This window comes from Vidua macroura, chromosome 6 (genome assembly GCF_024509145.1).
Source record: "Vidua macroura isolate BioBank_ID:100142 chromosome 6, ASM2450914v1, whole genome shotgun sequence".
Taxonomy (NCBI): Eukaryota; Metazoa; Chordata; class Aves; order Passeriformes; family Viduidae; genus Vidua; species Vidua macroura.
In genome coordinates, this window is record NC_071576.1 from 16,898,876 (window position 1) to 16,912,713 (window position 13,838).

Consider the following 13,838-nt stretch of genomic DNA (forward strand, 5'->3'; position numbering starts at 1 on the left):
AAAATTTAGAGTTCAGTCATAGCTATTATGGAGGATTTGGTGTAGTTGCAAAGATACATGTAGTTACAGTTACAGTCATTTGAAAAACTGCATGATTATCTGTAGTATTTAAAAAATCTTAGAACAGAATGAAAAGGAACTTTGATTCAAAAGGACCATGTTTAGGTTGGAAAAATGCAGTTCTTGAAAATAGGAAAATGCCAGATTTACAGCTGATCGCACATTCTGCTGTCTTACAGAAGTGTTATGACTCAGTCTGGAATTACTTGTTTCCGTTTCACAGTTCACTTTCTCACTTGCAGCAAAGAATAAATCCACATGGAGCAGAATTATATTCTGCAGTTTGCTGTAAGCCTGGAATATTCTCATGTGTTGATGCTTGGTTTTTCTTGGAGTAAATTTTATTGTTAATATTTGTATTAGCAGTCACATCTCAATGTCCAAGCCAAGGGTTGGTACACAGCAGAAGCATTTAATAGGTAAGAGATTGTCATTAGAGCTTAGAATACACAATGCAGAGGAGGGATTGATGAATCTAGAGATGACTGATTGCATGTTGGCAGTGACAAAGTCACTAGGACTAGAATCCTGAACTTCTGATTCACTGGAAAGTGCCCTAACCTTTTTGGTCATCCTTAAACCTGAAAGATTAAAGTCCTTATGGATCTTTTTCCTCTTGTCTTTAGTGTAGTCATATTTGTGTGCAACTGTAACATTTTGATTTGACCATAGGTGTGTGAGTTATCATTCCATGAGCCAAATTCTTCATGGTCCCATAGAAGTAAGGGAGGGAGTTTTGGGTTCTGAAAGCCACACCTTAGGGACATTGGATCTTTTTCCTTGAAAGTTCTATAAAGGACTGTAGGCACAAAAGTATTTTGCTTTCTTTAAAGCCTGTTACCTTTTAAAACAATCTTTATTTTCATGAGAAGAGCTGATGACAGTCCTTGTGTGCTGCAGCCATAACTGAAGTACTCAATTGTGCCTGCTGAATCTTAAGCAGTATCTAACAAAGTCTTCAGATACAGAAATTATATCCAGATGCATACTGGGAAGCCTAAGTTGACAAAGATAATGTCTGTACAACAGCAAACATTATTTTTCTATGTGTTTTGTTTTGGTTGATCCTGTCAAAAACAATAGGTGGAATTCTTTGAACCCTTTTGGGATAGTGGAGAACCACGAATTGGAGAAAAAGGAGCAAGAGGCTGGAAAGCATGGATGCACCAACAAGAAAAGGGTGGCTGGGTTGTTCTTAAGCCTGGTATGTGTGTCTCAATATGTCTAGCTGTATGTCTATGTGTTTTTCTAAACATTTTGATTAGAATGATATAATCTGATTCTTGACATGTTTTTACATACAAGTTTTAAAAAATATTTGCTGATATCAAGATAATGTATATCATTCTTCACAGGGAATAGCATGTGTTGAATGTTCTGTGTATGGTACTGTTTATGGAACATTGTTGTCCTTCCTACAGTGAGAATTAGAGGAGGATGGCATATTCTCCACTTCATGTTGAAAAAGCTGGAGGTGTAAGTACTTGGCAGAGAGTCAGGCCCATCAAAAGTGAAAGGAAGCTACTTCCCTTAAGACCCTTTCACTGTATTATTAAGGTGAAGTGGGATTATATTGTTAGATGACAGTTGCTTCAAGGATACCTAGATTTATGATTTTATTTCTAGAATCAGACTTTAGTTTCTCAAGCAAAGGCATAGATAAAATAGGAGGAAAACATTTCCTTTCTCTTTGTAATGCAGAAAATGAAGGAATTGTCTTCACTTGGCTGAAGTGCTTCTGGATGAGCAGGGATGCAGAAAACATTCCCTGCTGCTTAGCCTCACCTTGTCTTGTGGTCTACAGTGCTTCTTTTCATGTCAAGGACTATTTCTCAAGCAGATATAGCTTGCAGGGAAGTAGGAGGCTGGAATGTGTCTGACCAAAGATGAGTGGTCTTTGCTTTTCCTACTCCTGCTGTAGAAACTCTGATGAAGCAAGTTGGGTCTGCTTTTAGTAAACAAAGGAACTGAAAGATAATTATGTGCCTCCCTTGTCCCTGGATTAAGATGGAATTTCCTTGGCCCCTAACTGAGTTGAGCAGTTTTATTTTTGATGGCTCTAGGTATTTTAAGAAGACTCAGTATAGAGCAGAGGACCACTGCCAGCCTTGGGCAGCTCCAGTATATACATGTGCTTTCCCCATATGTGTCAACCCCTGAAGTTCAGGTGCAATTTTCAATTGAGTGTGTTCATTAAAAACTGTCAGGTTTCTTCAAACTTTGATTAGATTGTGGAAATGCTGTCTTTTTTTCATAGAGTTGCTGACTAAAGGGGATACTATTGATCACAAAAATAGAGTAAAAAAACTGTTTGTTTTACCTGAAATTTAAGAAGAATTGGGATTGGGAGTGTTTCACCTAGTTAATGGCAGATGTCAGGGTCAAGAATTTGGAGGTGGTGTAGAAACAGCTTGATTTTTATAATGCAGGCAACCATCAAATTTTGAGGGCAATTTTTTTCCTCAGCAATAAAAAAGAAACATCTCTACAAGCTTTCCCTTTGCCTGTAGGTGCTCATCATTTCTGCACAGAATTAATATATTGCTGTCAGAGGAAAAATATGGTAATTGTATCTAATAGTTCAGAAAGATTATCATAAAAGTGGGATGTGGTTAAGCACATCCTTTAGAGTGTGTGTGTGTGTGTAACTATGTGGGTTGTTTCAACTGCACGTTAATTAATATGTTGAAAATACCACTTGTTATAAAGCATCATGGCCAAACATGTTTTGCAGTGTTTAATATTAAAGTACCATTTTTTATGTTCAGTGGTTTTCTCAAAATGTTTTATGCACACTAGTATTGAGAGAGCATACTTGAAATTTTATGCTCCGGTATGAAGAATCTAAATTGCACAAAAGGATGACTGACTCTTGGCTGTTGCTTGCAATTTGCTGTGGCTAAAAGTGGTCCACAGCCTATCAGTGTTTTCTCTTCTCTGTGAAAAAGTTTGAGTGCTGACACTGATTCACAGCTTCTGAAAGTTTGGAAGCTTCCTACCTTCCTATTCTTATAGAGTTGGTGTCAAAACCCAGAACTATGATGTAGAAAATGTCAGCTGTGTTTTGTGTGTTTTTTTATTAACACTATATTTATTTCCATTGTTAAAGTAGTTAAAGTGTATGTCATGCCTGGCCTGTGGATTTGGTGGGATGATGTTTCTTTAATAATTCTCTGTGTGTATATATTGATTTGATTTTAGATGATGAGGATGAGGAAGAAATAGATGAGGATCAAGAAATAAAAGATAAAACTCTTCCCAAGTGGCATATTTGGTTGGATGTTGAATATTCCCGTGAGGCAAGGCATTGGTTACCTTGGAGGCCAGACAAAACCAAAAAGGAAACTGAAGAAGATTGTGAAGATCCAGAAAGACAGGTCACTGTGATATAATTGAACAAGGGGAGATGATAAGACTAGTTATCCTTTAATTTGAATTCATTGCCATATTGGTGGATATTTTAGAAGAATACTACTTTTCTTTGTTTGGAAAAAAAGGGTTTTTTTCTTTGAAATTCAAAATTTGCCTGAGGTTTTGTGCTGAAACTTCTGGAAACCATGGGAAGCTCATGGTAAACTTTGGAAAGTGTGCAGGCAAATAGTCTGTCTTTGCTGTTCAGTGATTCCTGTCATCTGTGTGGAGAAATCTCACAGAAATATGTGTTTAAGGAGAGATGTGCATTAAATAAACAAAGGTTTCATTGCCTTCAAGTCAGAGTGTTGGATATTTTTTATTCCTTCGGAATAAAATAGGTCAAGCCAGACATTGATTTTCAAATCCGGATGTGTTAAAAGGCCTATGAATAAAGTCTTCCAGACCTTCATTTTGTAAGTTTTCTGTGGAGGTCTTTGTTGTTCACAGGAAAAAAATTTCTTGATGGCAAATTTACAGTCTGAGTGGAAAATCAGATTGCTTGTTTAACTTGTCCATTTTGAATTTGAATGACATTTTGATACCATTTAATGGTAATTCTAAATCCTATTGATTTGAAAAGGTTCTTTAATTACATAAATTACAGTTTTGCTGCTTTTGATTGCATACATTAATGGAATTTGTTTTAATTTGGATTTTTTTAGGTGTTATTTGATGATCTAGGACCATCTTTAATCCGTCTTTCTAATCCAAAGCTTCAACATCAACTACTGTACTCTTTTCTGCAATTCCTGGGAGTTCCATGTACAAGTAAACTCTTTCCTTCCGGTCTCTATATTGCCATGGATGAAAATAACATCTTTGACAGTGTGCTTTATGATGATAAACCACTGACTTCTGTTGATATTCCACTTTCTGGATTCAACAGTATTGGTCATATGGATACGATGTCACGAGGCAGACATCAGATAGGCCACTACAAAGAAGGAGAGGAGTTCATACAAAATGTCTTCCATGTTCTGTCCCAGATATTTACAGGAAAGGAAAAATCTAACCTGGCCATTTGTTGGCTACAGTATGAAATATCTAAGGTAATGAGGAGTCTGCATATAATCAATGTTGTGATGTGTGGCTTTCTTCTGTAATAATGTTTGTATTGAATTTAAAAAAGTCTTGATGAAAGTTGTCTTGCAGGACTAACTATTCAAATCAGGAAATGCCAGTTAAGATTGCACAAGGGGGAAAAAAAAGAGAACCAAAAAGCCCTTTTCTTCAGTACATGTTAAAGAGTGCCATACCTGTAGCAAACTATTTTTTTAAGTTTTGCATAAATGTTATTATACAAAAATATATAATTTTATAATTATATTACAAAAAATTGCTGTGAGGGGCTTTTTTCTCCTTTCTGCTTCCATCCCTCTCAAAATATGCTCTGTTTATTTTCCCCTGCAGGTAATCCAGTGTCTCCAAGCAAAAAAGAAAAAGAAGCTAAAAGCACAAGGGAGGAAGAGTAAAAAGTTGGCCAAGAATTTTCTTAAAGCACCTGACAACCGAAACAACCTTTCTCTCTGGAAACTCTATGCCTACCTAGAGTGGCTGCTTGGTAACACAGATGATTCCAGGAAGGTGTTTGACACAGCTCTTTGCACAGCGGGGACAGGAGGATTGAAGAGTGCTCAGCTCTGCAGCCTCAGCCTGCTGTATGCTCAGCTGGAAGTGGAACTGCTAGAAAGTATAGAAGGAGCTGTCATGTCACGTGCTGTTCATATATTGACCAAATTGACTGAAAATGGACCATATGTGCCCTATAGTGGACAAGTGTTACCTGTGAATGTCTTGAAAGCTCGTAAAATATATGAGCATGCACTGCAAGATTATTTAAGTAAAACAGCAGTTTCTGATCAGGATCAGGTCAATGATGCTGATCAGTTGGTTAACCTGGTTGGTTGTTATGCACTGTTTCAGTATTTGACTGTTGGGATTGATGCTGCAGTATTAATATATATGCAGGCTTCAGAAAAACTTGAAGTTTCTGGTTCACAGAAATGTGAAAATACAGGAGAGAATTTTGGCATTCTAAATTTTCCCACTGCTCTTGAAGCTGTCACACTGCTGCATACAAATTTACTGAGATTCCACATGAAAATTAGTGTTTATCCTTTGAATCCCCTGCGAGAGGCACTGACAGAGGCTCTGAAACGGTATCCTAGCAACCAGTCTCTTTGGAGGTCGTACATCCACATCCAAAGGAAGTCTCACAGTGCGAGCAAAGCACGAAGATTTTTTGATAGTGTCACAAGGTCTGCCAACTCTTTAGAGCCATGGCTGTTTGCAATCCGAGCAGAGCAGATGAGAAAAAAACTCACAGAGAAGGTCCAGAGGTAACACCTTGCAGCTCCTTACAATTATGCTGTTTTGAATCTGTCTAATCACTCAACAGAGGAGAGAAAATGCTATCACAGTTCTCATTTTGCAGATGAAGAAGCTGTAGCTGGAGGTTTTTTGTTCAAGGCTGAACAGGGAGTCAGTGGCAGCATCTTGAACAGCATAAAAGCCCTGGGTGATTGCCTTATGTCCTTTCTCCTGAGCCAGGTTGTATTTGAATTTGTTTGATTGCTTGCTACTAGCATCAGGACGATACACATTTCTTTAAGGAATTTTCAAATAACTAAGCCTGCTTAGATGGCCAAAATAGACAGTGTGAGCTTAGAAACTGCTGCATTTTAGTACTACAGCAATAAAAGGCATAATACAGAGCTATGCTGCAGTTTCTGCCTGAGCTGGCTGCCCTACTTTACTCCTGAATCACAGAATACAGTTGTGGCAGATCTGTTTCCATAGTGAGTCCTTGGTAGTTTAGTTTTCTTATGGAGCTGTTACTAGGTAGAAGAGGCTGGAAATTCCATGAATTCACAGTGGTCTGGGCTCAGATTTTTTGCTCCTGAGAAAGGAGGAAAGGGTAGGAGATATGGGGAACAAGGTATTTGTTCATTCTTAGAGCTTAGTCTTGTAACTGTTGTCTTCTCGTTGTTTGGAGCTACCTATCCACTGCTACCTGCATGTCTCCAGTGACATCGACAGCTTGGTTGTTTGTGTCTGCACGTGACAACGGAGTTCTAGGAGACAGTTTCCTGGAAGTTTTACAGGGCTGTAAGCTCACAGTATTCACACTTGGTGAAATTACACAATTACCAGTATAATTTGAAATGATGGTGCATCCCCTCCTTTGATTGCTGCAGGCTGGCAACAGGCAGTCAGACATGATAGTGATGTTCCTGAACTGTTAGTCTGTGTCATCCTAAATTGTTACAAGAATTCTACAGCCACCAAATGTAAAGGAGGATTGTGATTTGATTTACTGTTAATTTCAGATTAACATTATAATAGGTTTTCATTATTGTTACTTGGAACTGAAAAATTCAGAATTACTTTCTCTGTGAGGCTGAGTTCCTTTCCAGATTGTTCACTGCTAGCAAAGCCTTTCCTATAGATTATATTTATAAGGGACAAGTTGGGTGTTGCAAGAGCAGAGCTGAACTGCAACAGGAAGATAAGTGGCCTGTCAGTCATGCATAAAACTAATGTTTTGTGATGTTGTGACAACATAAGAAAATGTCTGTGCTATGTCTGACTATTTCATATTCTGGTTTGTATTTCTCCTTAAGCGCATGGAATTCAGATGAAAAGATGAGCACAAAGGGTAAAACTGGAATGTTTTTAAGTCACTGTTAGGTACAAGGCTTCAAATGTTTGACTCCATGCAGAGTAAGTTAAATAATTTTCCTTCACGGCAAAGGTTAAGATGAGAGGGAAAATTACTTCAAAGACACATGAAAAAAAGAGATAGGTTAGAAGCCAACTGTTAATGGTGAGTGGAACAAGCTGGCAGGCTAAGAGAACATGCGCAGACAAGTGATGTTGCCATCAATGCTCCAGTCTGTTTTGTCCAGCTCAAGCAATCAGAAGTAAGCCAGTCTGTATCAGCTGTTGAAGGAAATCAGTGCTTTGGTGAAAACTATATACCTGCTTTTGTGTTCTGCCTGGAACTTAGGGGATTTGAATCTCTGGGTGAAAATTACTATTGTAATTGTGGTTGAAATCCAGAGTTGTAATTGTGACCTTGATCAAAGACCAATGTATGGCCTTACAAGAGTGAGGGGTAAATTTGAACAAACTTGCCTGGGCACCAGAAGATGTGCTGATCCAGACTTGAATTTCTTTTGAGCTGCTCTGTCAAGCTTAGAGTGATAAATTATCTTGGAGGTAGGCTAAGATGTTTTAAGATCATATGATAGTGGACTACTCTGTTCAAAGAGAAATGATTTTTGAACATACTACCTTAATTTTCACAAAAATACTTTATGTATATTTTTTCCTAATTTTCCTATTTAGAAATATGTTGATTTTTTTCAACACATTAGCAAGTGCTAAAAATCTGGTTTATAACACTGAGCTTATAGCACAAATTACAAAAACCTGACTATATATGGTACTGTGAACAGAGACAGTGCATCGTTCTTTACCCCTGCTTACCTAGATGTGGTCCCTTGGCTTGGGTTTAAAGGACTGTTGTTTCTTCTCTGTGTTCCAGGGCAGATGTTGGTGAAATACATTGTACTATTCCTGAAACTGGATTAACAAATCGGATTGTAGCTCTGTTTGAACATGCAGTTCAGAGTGAAAATGGTACCCATTGTCCACTGCTATGGAGAATGTATTTGAACTTTATGGTAAGAAGAAAAATATCTGTTTTGTTTTGTTTTACCATATTTGGAATTCTCATAAACAGCTGGAATATTGCTTAGAAAAATGAATACTAAATGATGCCATGCCTCTGTGATTTGCAAGGTTACCTTTGACTTGTACTGCTCCTTATTGTTGGGAACATTAAGGAAAAGGTAATTCATGTGGATTGGGAATAATAGCTTCTGACAGTGTAGTCTTAATATAGATGCAGACATTGTGTCTGTCATCTTACATAGATCAAAAGTATGTCATAAGGTACCAATAGATGTCAAGCTGCTTTCCAGTGGAGTAGACGCCAGCATGTGTTGGTGCAGGAATTTGCACTTCCTGTTGAACTTCGAGGTTTCTGTCAGCGGATTTCTTCATCCCATTGTCACCCCTCTGGATGGCAACACGACCCTCTGGTGTATCAGCCAGTCCTCTCAGTTTTGTGTGGTCTGCTGGCTTGCTGAGGGTGTACTCTGCACTATTAGCCAGATCATTAACAGAGGTGTTAAATGAGATTGGTCTCAATAGTACCCAGGGGACTGCTAGTCACTGACCTGTAACTAGACTTGTTCCACAGATCACCACCCTCTGGGTCCTCTTTGAGACACCTTTCTCACTGTCTGTGCATCCAGTTCTTTTGTCAACTGCTTATTTAGGAGGCTCTTACAGGAGACAGTATCAAAGGCCTTACTGAAGTGCAGATAGACAGTGTCCACTGCTCTCCCCTTATCCACCAGGCCAGTCATTTCATCATGGCAGTTTATTGAGTTGGTCAGTCACGACTTTTAGTGAATTCACACTGTCTGCTGCTGATTTTCTTCTCACTCATGTGCCTGCAAATGGTTTCCAGGGTTAGCTGTTCTGTCACCTTCTCAAGATACAAGGTGAGGCTGACCAGCCTCTAGTTCACTGGGTACGTCTTCTTCCCTTTTTGAAAGCCAGAGTGATGTTTTACTTTCTTCAGTCTTTAGGTCCTTCTCCCAGTTGCTGTGATCAATCAAAGATTGTCAAGAGTGACCTCTCAGTGACATCTGCCAGCTCCCTCAACACTTGAGGTGCAGTTCATATGCAAAATAAGTGCATAGTAGGCAAAACATAGCTATAGCTTCTATAACTGGCCTTCAGTTTTGACAGTCTTTTGATTCTTAAAAGCTGCATATAACAGTTATGTTAACTGGCATTGCAGTTTAATGCTAAAAAGCAATAATGTTTGTTTCTTCCATAGCTCCCCATGGAAGTACATGAATAAAATCATATAGTCAGCTTTGCTATCTTGGTTTTCTTGCTTCTCTAAAGTACAATATGGAAGATGAAAACACTCAAGTAATAACTTTCATTCCCCAGTGATACTCTTCTGTTCATGTCCCCTGGTGTAATAAGTTGTCAGAGGGGGCTCAGCAGTCAGAAGGCTGTGAAATAGAGAGGAGGCAGGGGAAGAAGAGATCTTGTTCTGTGTTTGAGAAGATCTCTTGTGTGGGACTGTTAATTGTGACCATTTCTACACAAATATATGCTTGTAAATATTTTATACAACTTTGTATGTAGGAATGTACAACTGAATTACTGTTATTCTTTACAAACTAATAATGATACCCCAGTGTGCACAAATGCTAAAGATCATCCATTATGTATTTTATCGCTAGTGCTTCTTTCATGGAAGATACCTTTTTCACAAGAACGACAGGGAGTATTTACTAGATGCTAATAAGATGGAGGAAAATACAGTAATAGCTTAGAATAACATTGTTTAGAGAAGCAAAATCAATTATAAACATTTAAATTTTCAGATATAGTCATAGAAGAAGTTGTGATTGTTCAGTATTACCCTAAGTTCTCTAGATCTGTTTTGCCTTTGCTGATGAAACTTGTGTTTGGTAAATGGACAGGGATGTAGGCTGGAATCTGGCTGAACTGCCAGGCTCAAAGGCTTATTATAGTCAGCAGCATGAACTCCTGCTGCAGGCCAGCCACTGGTGCTGCACCCCAGGGACTGATTCTGGGACCGGTGCCCTTTAACATCTTGGATGGTGAGAGTCTGTACCATCAGCAAGTTTGCATCTGATACCAAATCAAGAGGAGTGGCCAAAGCACCATATTCTGCTCTTGGCCTGTCCAGGCTCCTTTGAATAGCTGAGAGTCCTTTTTCTCTTACTTGTCTTACAAGTAAAGCCTTGAAACTCCTATAAGACATCTGAAGAGTGTAACCTGGCAAAATACATAGCTACCACAGCGTATAACAAAAATGATTTCTCAGCAGAAGAACACTGAGCTTTTCAGCAATCATTTCTTTGTCTCAGTAGTAATTGTTTCAGTATTTTAGCTGTTACTGCACTGAAGTATGAATGTTTTTTTATCACACAGGCTTCACTAGGAAAAAAAGAAAAAAGTAAAGGATTGTTTTATAAAGCCCTTCAAAACTGTCCTTGGGCAAAGGTAAGCACAGAAAACAGGTAAACTTGTCATCATACTTTAAATGTTGAGGTTCTGTATTTGAAAAAAAAGTTTAGCTTTAGTAGTTGTTGTAAGAAGTTATATGGAAATGACAGTAGAGGTTTCTAAGTAATGTTAGGATTTTCTGCACATAAGAGATGTATCTTAAATGGAAACATGATCAGTAGTCCGTGCTGTTTGTATTTCAGGACAGAAAGGTGTTGCGTTGCGGCACGGCAGTAAGAAATCCTTTGTGATCTAGAAATTATTTGAGTCTTTCAGACTTTTATCATGAGCATGGTAGTATCAGAAATACATAGCTAAATAAAAATTTATGTAATAATACATAAAAATTATTGAGAGAACCTGCAACTCCTCATGTAACGTCTGTATATGCTGCAAATGCTCCAGTGCCTCTTGACCTCCATTTTATCTTTTTGAATAAAGTTACTCAGTAGGAGTTTGAGAAGATTAAACATCTACTTGGCTGTCACTGGAGGAGTACTAATTCTGTTCCTGTTACCTTAAAGAATACATGGTATTTCTTAAGTTCTTGCTACAGTGTTGTTGCTGTATAGTTACTTTATACTGTGTTTCTTGCTAGAAAGGTAGCACAGAAAATGTGCTTGCTGTCTTTCCAGGTACTCTATATGGATGCAGTAGAGTATTTCCCTGAAGATCTGCAGGAGACGCTCGATCTAATGACTGAGAAAGAATTGAGAGTGCGAGTGCCTATGGAAGAGCTGGATCTGCTACTAGAGATTTAAAAGAAGACTGTAGCAGAGTGGAGGAAGTACAGAAGCTGTTTCCAAAGCTAACAATTAGATCCACTTTCATACAGGAACTCTGTTGGGATTTGGGTACTATGTACTTGATATTTTTTGTTGTTAAGTATTTTATATAATTTCCTATCAAAATGGAGTTCTACTACCTGCAAGTATTCTGGAATCAAGGACTGCATTTTGCCCACAATAATGGATCCACTTCTCTGAAGTTTTGCTGGCTCCCACAGAAGGATACCCTCTTTAAATAGCCTCCTGTTGGAAGTTGCCTGCATTTATTCTGTTGTTTGAAATTACATTCCCTAGGGTTCAGTAGAGGTTCAGTACATGCCAACTATGGCTTGGTGAGCAGCATAAGAAATAAACATCTGCCAAATGGATGCTCCACTGTCCTCCAGTTGGCAGACTTCAGTAATTTCCTTCAGCATGGTATGGCTGTGCATATGCAACTGCCAAGTCAAACAGCCATTATATCTGTACATATACTGTGAGTAAAAGCTAAATTTTTGTTTGAGCAGGCACCTATTTTGGTATGTTTTGACAGATGACCATTTAAATGTAAATCTTTTTGAAAAATATACCCGAATATTTGAAAATTCAAAAGTAACTTGTTTTTTATGTATTAATTTAATAGAACTGAGTGTATTAAAAATGAAAACGCGTCCGTAATGCATCTCTAAGCAGCTCACTTCTAAACAAATTTTTGTAATTGATTACTGGCTTTGACTCAAATCCAGACAATTGTTGTTAGAGAAGTAGAGGTTTGATCTGTATTTGATTCTCATCAAGAAGGCATAGTCTTCTGTGATTATTTAAAAAGTAGCTTATATTCCAAGAGGCTTTTAGCAAGCTCCAAGAGAAGTAATGTGAAATACGGTAACAATTTAAAGATACAGCTATGTTATGTATTTATTTTGTAAAACAGAACATGCTGAAACATGGAAAGGATTGTTTAGCATCCCTACTCTTGCAACCCAAGGACTCAGAAACTGGATTTTCATCTGCAACAAGTATACCTGCAGCCATAGAATACCCAACACTGCTTCAGAGATTTTTCATGAGAAAACTAATTGTCACTAGCAGCACTAAAGCAATTGGGACCATCCAGCTGGTGAAGATCTTATTAGACATGAAGCTGTGTCTGAACCAAAATGTAAAACTTCTAGCTCAGGTTTGCCACCATGATACAAAATAGAATACACTTTAGTCCAGGCTGCATTTCATTTATTCCTTTCTAAAATTATTTTAAATATTGCAGGGAATATGTATAATTTTAAATGGCATTACAGCACTTCTGAAGAGCCTTATAATATTGAGGTAGTTGCAAGTGATGCTGGTTTTGCTGTAATCAATTGTCTTTGTGAAAAATGCGGTTTCTTTTTTAAACCTTTACTTTCTACAAAAATGACAGAGCTCCTGAATTGGAGGTAAAAGTTACTCTGTACCCTGAACAGTAACATGACAAATTATGCCTGTGTTTGTTAATGCTTTCTCATCACAGCAGAATGCAATTTCCTCCAAAACCCTGAAAGGGCCATGGGAAGGGGGAGAAGCTTGATGCTCCTGCTTAGAGTCACAGAGGAACCCAGGTTGAGAGGGACCTTGAAAGATGATCTGGTCCAACCTTTTGTGGGACAGGGAGCCTAGATGAGATTAACAAGCTCTCTCTGCAGTCACATTTGAGAACTTCTGGTGATGGAAGCAACAACTTCTGTATCTGTCACTTTTCTGCTCTTCCATGCATCCTGTCCCAAGTCCTTTCCTTTGCAGTTTCTCCCAAAGCAGCACTTGGACTGCTTCCTTCCTTTTGATGGTCAGAGTCTTCCTGGATCAGGTCCTGCCTTTTAATCCAGTCCCCAGGAGCTTTCCTGTTCTTGTGGGGAATATACTTGCTGTTCACTTTCTCCTGGTATTTATTACTTTTGTCTTGTCAAGTTCAGAAACTCTGGCAAAAGTGGCAGCAGTTAAATTCTGCTGCAAAAGCTAAGAGCTGAATTTTCAAATGTCTGTTTTTTCAGTTCCTGTGGTGGCAGACAGGGTACTAGAACAGAGTCCTTGGGTTCATTTAATGCAGTGCAGCTGTTCTTCAGGGAGCTGAATCCATCTCTTTGTGGTTGTTGCTTTGAGTCAGCAGTAACTGCCATGTCCTTAATAAAAAGTGCCTTGCTTTTGCCATGCATGTCATAAAGCTCTTCAGCCCCTCAAGCAACAGTGAGATCAACTGCCATGATTAGAAAGTGCTAAAAAATCCCTAGCTTTTTGTGACCTTTCCAAGGAGACAGATCTCCTAAGGTTTATAAGAATGGGTAATAAAACTTGTTTTTCTAGCTCCAGATGAAAAACAATTCTATTTCAGGATTTCTGTCATCCAGATTAAATAAAGGACTCCATTCATCTGTAGGGTTCATTTTTAACAATGAGCCACATAATTTTTACATAGAAAAATAAAATCTCTTGGCC

General features: G+C 38.3%; 1 protein-coding gene across 5 annotated transcripts in view; it reads left to right on the plus strand.

Moving 5' to 3' along the window:
• Positions 1–12,847, plus strand: part of NRDE2 (NRDE-2, necessary for RNA interference, domain containing) — a 29,285-nt gene extending 16,438 nt beyond the window's left edge. The window contains exons 8-15 of one of the 5 annotated variants that reach the window (XR_008437442.1): positions 1,144–1,264; positions 3,262–3,437; positions 4,137–4,523; positions 4,885–5,813; positions 8,024–8,162; positions 10,528–10,599; positions 11,238–11,456; positions 12,304–12,847. Coding sequence is in view for 3 of the 5 variants with exons in the window: in XM_053979297.1 (XP_053835272.1) it covers positions 1,144–1,264; positions 3,262–3,437; positions 4,137–4,523; positions 4,885–5,813; positions 8,024–8,162; positions 10,528–10,599; positions 11,238–11,363 (1,950 nt within the window). In the remaining 2 variants the exon portion in view is untranslated. Of the gene's footprint in view, positions 1–1,143; positions 1,265–3,261; positions 3,438–4,136; positions 4,524–4,884; positions 5,814–5,894; positions 6,025–8,023; positions 8,163–9,130; positions 9,222–10,527; positions 10,600–11,237; positions 11,982–12,303 lie in introns of those variants that run through there. The other 4 variants (XR_008437443.1, XM_053979297.1, XM_053979298.1 and 1 more) reach the window with 4 other exon arrangements.
• Positions 12,848–13,838: the final 991 nt, after the last annotated feature.